The sequence below is a fragment of the Scardinius erythrophthalmus genome, assembly GCF_964197995.2.
Source record: "Scardinius erythrophthalmus genome assembly, chromosome: 1".
In the NCBI taxonomy this organism is placed as follows: Eukaryota; Metazoa; Chordata; class Actinopteri; order Cypriniformes; family Leuciscidae; genus Scardinius; species Scardinius erythrophthalmus.
Window position 1 is genome coordinate 18812853 of NC_138221.1, and position 7486 is coordinate 18820338.

At 38.2% G+C, this 7486-nt stretch overlaps 1 protein-coding gene across 1 annotated transcript; it reads right to left on the bottom strand.

The window, feature by feature from the left end:
- Window positions 1–404: 404 nt before the first annotated feature.
- Window positions 405–6943, bottom strand: LOC308686969 (uncharacterized protein). Its single transcript, XM_081359108.1, has 6 exons — window positions 6275–6943; window positions 5575–5889; window positions 5115–5477; window positions 1237–1296; window positions 1011–1091; window positions 405–899 (listed from the first exon to the last, which is right to left on the bottom strand). The coding sequence occupies exons 1-6, from the start codon at window positions 6396–6398 to the stop codon at window positions 844–846; spliced, it is 999 nt and encodes a 332-aa protein (XP_081215234.1). The 5' UTR covers window positions 6399–6943; the 3' UTR covers window positions 405–843.
- Between the last annotated feature and the right edge of the window lie 543 nt (window positions 6944–7486).

Below are 7486 nucleotides of genomic sequence, written 5' to 3' on the forward strand. Positions count from 1 at the left end.
ATAAACCTGCACTGGTTTCCAACAGCTGCTCACACCAGATTCAAGGCCCTGATGTTTTCCTACAGAACAGCCACTGGCTCTGCTCCTCGACACCTAAACTCACTACTCCAGACCGATGTGTCTCCAGAAGCTTGTGTTCTGCAGGTGAACGGTGTCTTGTGGTGCATCATCTCAAAGAGACACAGAATCACTTTCTCAGACCTTCACCTGGACTGTTCCTGCTGGAGGAACGACCTGCCGAACTCAACCTGAGCTGATGAGGCTTTAGCCATCTTCAAGAAACGGCTGAAAACGCATATATTTCATCAACACTCGACCCATTAATACTCACACTTACTATCCTATATTACAATACATTACAAGCTCATGAAGGGGAACAAACATCTCAGGAAAGGAGACTTATTAAACACACCTGCAGAGGTTTTATTAAGAAAATTATAGCAATCATTCAAAATGAAAAAAGATGCTAAAAACAGGAATGAACAGACAAGATCCAAGAATCCTCAAATCAGCTCCATCACACAGAACAGAGAGAGATTATACAGTCTGAGTCTGTCCATTACTGTATTAATATTATATTTAAAGCAGTTTACATATGAAGCGCAAGAGAATGACTTTCAACACTGTAGGCAAATATATCCATAAAATCCATAGAAATGAAAATAAATCTGGCTTTTTATATGTAAAAAAACACATTTTAATCTAAACATGATTATGTCACTATAAGTGCTCAGAGTTTTTTCTCTGTTTTCTGAGAAGAAGAAAATAAAACAATGAACAATCCTCTGTAAGTTTTTGCTATTGTAAATATTGCTGCAGATTGGCTCTAAACTCATCAGTATTTTATTCTAATATTGTCGGCATCTCTATTTCCTCTGGGTGCTTCGAGTCCTTCCTCCCTGCAAAATAAAAGCATTGACTGACCTCTCGTATGTGTTTTTATCATGATTGCAGATTGTTCCAGATCAGATGAGTGTGAATCATCAGATTGTGTGCGGCTCAAAACTCACCAGCTCTTCTTGCACAGATGATCTGAAGAAGAATCACAGTAGGAGCAGCAAACACTGCGATCTCAACAATAATCACAATCACTGCAGGAAACATGAGAGGAAGAAGAGAAACTGTACATGACTGAAGTCAAGGGTATTCAACTATCAACAGTTATTGATGAAGCATTTACAGACTGAATGATAGTTTAATGTTATAAAGCTGTCAGTATAAATGAACGTGTCGTACCTCTGTATAATGATAGAGCATTCACACACACTTCAGTTTCTGATGCTGTATCAGCTGGATCTGTGGATCACGTCTGTTAGTTCAGTTCAACACATAATGCCACATATACACAACATCATCATCACATAATACTTGAGCTTCACATCACAGAAATTATGAATATGTGCATGAGTCTGTCATCTATTATCTTCTTACTTCACTCTCAAGCTGTCAGGAGGAGAATGGCAGTAGTTGAGAAGAGACTGTACTGTATTACTGTATTACTGTGTTACTGTATAATTTATTCCTGGTTTATATGAGAGTGAAACACAGTTGAGCTTCTGCAAATAAACCTTCAGCTTGAATGAAGGACATAAGCCTTATAATTCCTAAAGCCGACCTCCTACATGGGTCATACTAGGCTTTAACCCTCTGAGGTCGGCAAACGCGCCGGCGCGTTTTGCTGGATTTTCTTCACATTGCAGCACTATAAACTTAAATTACTCCGTCATTTATGGTCATACAGAAAAAAGAAATATAAAAAAAGAATCTGTGATATTTCTACTTTTGTATGTGTCCACTTACAATCAAATCAAAACATTGTGCTTTTGAAAAATAAAGAAAATAAACAGGGTGTGCGTTGTGCCTCTCCGTCGCGGTGAACTTTTTTTTCTTGAGCACGTCTATAAACTGAAACAAAACTCAGCGAATACTTGTCACACATTTATGAGCCATATACCTTTATAAACATTTAAGTGTGTACTTTTAAATGATCGGATTCAAACTGAAAACAAATATTCTCTGTTTAAGTAATTTGTATAAAACCAACAAGATGTCCAGCTTCTCAAACGCTTCCTATTCCCTTCGCTTTTAATTTGACCACGCCTACTTGCGCAAAAGATATTCACATGCAAATCTCCACATGGAACGCGAACGCGCTCATTACCTCAAAAACAAAACACCAAAACACTTCATCAGTCTCTGCTTTTCGTCGAGTTTGAAAGACGTGAGCTTACATTGGCTTTACCCCAGAAGAAGAACGCGATTTGAAGACAAGAAAGATAAGGTTAGAAATTCTTACATATTAGTTTGTTATTGTTGCATAAATTTCACATTGCAGTTGAACTGTTGCTAGATATATGGTGAATATTATAATATTTAGACCCGTGTTTACTGTTACTGTGTTTGTGGATATCTGCTCAAACGTAGATATGTATATGGTCACCATAATGTTTTATATTTGAGCGCGATCGCGTTTGAATGTATCATATTTTGGAAAAGCAAAACGCTCCAAACGGCTTCATGTTTTTACTATTATCTCATTTCATATCATCATAACGAATGGAAACATTTGAAGTAACATGATAATCAATATATTTTTCTCAAGCTTATTTACTGAAATCTTTTGGAAGATTTATAGGCTGCTATATTGTTATTATTTTATGCAGCACTGCGCATAGCCTATACCTACAAGGCACAACAAACGTGGTGTTCATTATATTATATATTGTTGGAAACATTTGTGTGTGTGTGTATTCTGTGAATTTTAAAAAGCAATTTTAACCAGAAAAATCTAAAATGTATTCCCAAAATCGTGCAGGCCTTTCTCTTGATATCAGTATGTTCACTTTTTTTTTTTTTTCAGGACCCAGATGCCACTGAGTCCTGCTGACTTCAACATTCTAAGTACATGTCTCTGTACATGAACATGGTAAAGTGAAAATCAAACACCTTGGAAATGAAAGGTATGTACAATGTTTTTAGGAATGGCACAAAGGTCTCTTTCTTTGGATCATGTTGTGTTGTAAATACAGTGAGGAAAATAAGTATTTGAACTTTGCAGGAGGGATTTTGGCCCACTCCTCCACACAGATCTTCTCTAGATCAGTCAGGTTTCTGGGCTGTCGCTGAGAAACACGGAGTTTGAGCTCCCTCCAAAGATTCTCTATTGGGTTTAGGTCTGGAGACTGGCTAGGCCACGCCAGAACCTTGATATGCTTCTTACAGAGCCACTCCTTGGTTATCCTGGCTGTGTGCTTCGGGTCATTGTCATGTTGGAAGACCCAGCCTCGACCCATCTTCAATGCTCTAACTGAGGGAAGGAGGTTGTTCCCTAAAATCTCGCAATACATGGCCCCGGTCATCCTCTCCTTAATACAGTGCAGTCACCCTGTCCCATGTGCAGAAAAACACCCCCAAAGCATGATGCTACCACCCCCATGCTTCACAGTAGGGATGGTGTTCTTGGGATGGTACTCATCATTCTTCTTCCTCCAAACACGTTTAGTGGAATTATGACCAAAAAGTTCTATTTTGGTCTCATCTGACCACATGACTTTCTCCCATGACTCCTCTGGATCATCCAAATGGTCATTGGCAAACTTAAGACGGGCCTTGACATGTGCTGGTTTAAGCAGGGGAACCTTCCGTGCCATGCATGATTTCAAACCATGACGTCTTAGTGTATTACCAACAGTAACCTTGGAAACGGTGGTCCCAGCTCTTTTCAGGTCATTGACCAGCTCCTCCCGTGTAGTTCTGGGCTGATTTCTCACCTTTCTTAGGATCATTGAGACCCTAGGAGGTGAGATCTTGCATGGAGTCCCAGTCCGAGGGAGATTGACAGTCATGTTTAGCTTCTTCCATTTTCTAATGATTGCTCCAACAGTGCTTGGCAATTTCCCCATAGCCCTTTCCAGCCTTGTGGACGTGTACAATTTTGTCTCTAGTGTCTTTGGACAGCTCTTTGGTCTTGGCCATGTTAGTAGTTGGATTCTTACTGATTGTATGGGGTGGACAGGTGTCTTTATGCAGCTAACGACCTCAAACAGGTGCATCTAATTTAGGATAATAAATGGAGTGGAAGTGGACATTTTAAAGGCAGACTAACAGGTCTTTGAGGGTCAGAATTCTAGCTGATAGACAGGTGTTCAAATACTTATTTGCAGCTGTATCATACAAATAAATAGTTTAAAAAAATCATACATTGTGATTTCTGGATTTTTTTTTTTTGATTATGTCTCTCACAGTGGACATGCACCTACGATGACAATTTCAGACCCCTCCGTGATTTCCAAGTGGGATAACTTGCAAAATAGCAGGGTGTTCAAATTCTTATTTTCCTCACTGTAAATCCAAACAATCTAAAAGCCATTCTTTTTTAAATCTCCTCATTCTTTGTGCAAGGTTGGTCAGAATGATGGGCCCTGATAAGCTCCTAATAGGGCCATTAGGGAGTGTCTTTGTCTTTCTCAGGTGTAAAAAGCCTTACATATTAATGAGATGATCCGCCCCTCCCGCATAAAGCTTTATCACACAAAACATGTCGTAAAATTTTTAAATCAATATATTGTCTTCTCTGAATGAGCAGTCAGGGTGATTTTCACATAGTTTTAGAGCAAATATTCTAGGCTACGTCATACAATTTTCAAAAGTCTTGTGAAGAAATAATCAGTATGGGTTTCATGGCCTTATTTCAGTGAGAATTTTTTTTTATTTTTTTTTATAAACCATGCATAAATGTCATTATCTCAAAACTACAAACTTTTACTCACATGCTGCTGATATATTATTGTAGCAGAGTTTGTGCTGAATACAGTGTAAGCCATGAAAATGTCACAAGTAACAGAAATAACCACAAATGTCAGAGCATGTCAGAACACCTCCAGGGCCCAGAAAACAGCTCAGACCTCAGAGGGTTAATACACTCGTCTGATTTATGCAATATATCATGTATGACCCATGTAGGAGGCCAATATTGGGGATTATAAGGGTTGTTATGCAGTTTATGACTTTGACCACTCATATTTTACAACTCCAAAACGTATGAAGCCATCAGAAAGAGTAGAGCCAATCTGTGGAAGTTTCCACAAATCTGTCAGAAAAGAGTGTTTTCTCACCTGAATACTTGACAGTGTATCTGACTGAGGTCTCCAGTTGATCTCTGTGAGTAAGCTGACATCTCCACTTTCTGTTGTTATCTTCATTCAGGAGTGTTGTAGTCAGAGTGAGGATGATACAGCGATATTGATCTGGATCTGATGATGATAATATCTGATATCTGGAGTCTGTCTTCAGATCAACACCAGCCTGATTCACCCACAACAGCTCAAGTCCCGCAGAACGGACCCAATTATCACAGAAGAATATAGTATATGAATACAACTGACAGGAGAGAGTCACAGAGCGGCCTGGACTGATCTCAGTCTGTGAGGATGAAGATGATGAAGATGATGATGATGAAGATGATGGAGACACTGAAACTGAACACAAGACACAAATCACAGACTCTTCAATCATCATCTGAGTTTAAAGGGAGAATATGCCCTTTTTAAATTGACCACATAATCATAAACTTACCATGAAGAACATGCAGAAGAACATCAGCATCAGGTCCTTGTTGTTCTCCATTCACATATTGTCTGCATCTGTAAAATCCATAATCTTCTCCTGTGACGTTCTTGATGTTCAGAGAGCAGTCAGACTCCAGACTCAGTCTCTCATGTCTCTCTGTGTCTTTATTCTTTATCCCTCGAGTAATCAGTTTAACTGCTGAAAGACTGAATCTGCTATAGTAGATCCATGTAGTTGATTTGCAGTCAGAAAGAGCATTATTACAGGACAGAGAGACATTTTCACCAGAACTGATGAACACATGATCCACTCCACTGGTTCCTGAAACACAGTATATCTCAGTGATCATTATGATATTAATAAATGAAACATAAAACACACCAGCATAAAAAGCAGAAGTTTTAAATCATAGTATTTTTCCTGACTTAAAGCAAACAACACACTCTCCAGAATAAACTATTAGTCTTTATCAGAGAGCTGTTCAAATCACTGACACACTCTTAATATGAAGATAATTCTTCATCATCAGATGTTTGAGTGACACTATGTCCAGTATCAGGAATAATACAGTATGATCTGTGTGTATCAATACACAACTCTGAGATCACAACGTGAATGTGTGCAAGAATAAACTGAGCATGTTCAAATGAACTCTTTCCAGACTAATTCCACTAAATGTCTTTAGAGAAAATACAGATTTCTTTACCTGTGAGAAGTGAAGAGAGAATGATCAGTCCCAGCAGACACAGATCACACTTATCAGCCATCTTCTGTTTATGTCCGTCTTCCTCTTCATTATATATAGTTACAGCTCCTCCTTTAAACATCATCAGCTCCTCCTGTGGTTATTAACTTCCTCTCATCTGACCAACCAACCATCACTGGGGAAATAAACATAAAGCCTAATGTTGCAGTGCATGATGGGAACCACCAATCAAAGCTCATCCATGTCTCCCAAAATAATCATTATTGCTAATATAGCGTATAACTGTTGAGCTGAGTGAACCTGAAGGTAGTGATGGTGAGATGAAGCTTCATGAAGCTTTAAAGCTTTCCAGCCTGATGTGTGTAAAAGTGGTTAATTTCTCCAGGTTTGGAATGCACACAGCGCCACCTGCTGGTCAATGCTGATATCATGCAGAACAAATCCTCAGTGGTGTGTTATGGAAAATTAATCTGACTTCATGCATAATAAACGACTAGTTAATAGCAAATAAACACGAATGAACAATAGGTGTGTTGAAAGATACAGTACAACTTACCGAAATGTATATCCCTCATACATAATATCGATCAGTCAGTGTTTTTCACCCGTGGAAGAGCTCAATAACAGCTGGAGAACACTATAACCTACACGTGACGGTACATTTACCTCAGGAACATTAATGACCATAGCACGCTAGTTGACAAATTAGCTAGAGGAGTATTTTGCTAAATATGTGCGACAATATTACATATTTATTTATTTTTAACATATTTTTTACATATATCATTAAAATATTATACCATTATAATAAAACCCTATTATATTTTATTTGAGTTGTTATTTTTAACCTTTAATAATAATAAAAGCTGACAGGGCATTATATTTACAGCATTAGGGGAGATATATTTTTTTTTTCTTGTGAAAAATTAACATGTATCTGTACCTAATATTTAACTAAATTAATCGATATTGAATCAAAATCGGATTCAAATCACAAGAAATTAAACATTTGTGCCTCCATCTAAGAGGCAGCGCAGTGAATCTGGCTGTTCTGGAGACAGAGCGTTCTGTGATAAGTGGCAGCTTTCACAACATGCTCAAAGGAAAGACTATCTTCTCGGTAAGTCTCCAAATCTATCAATACAGCATTGGCACCCATTAATTCGACACTGATTCACTGTGACAAATGACTTGCATGAGTAAAGTCTTGTC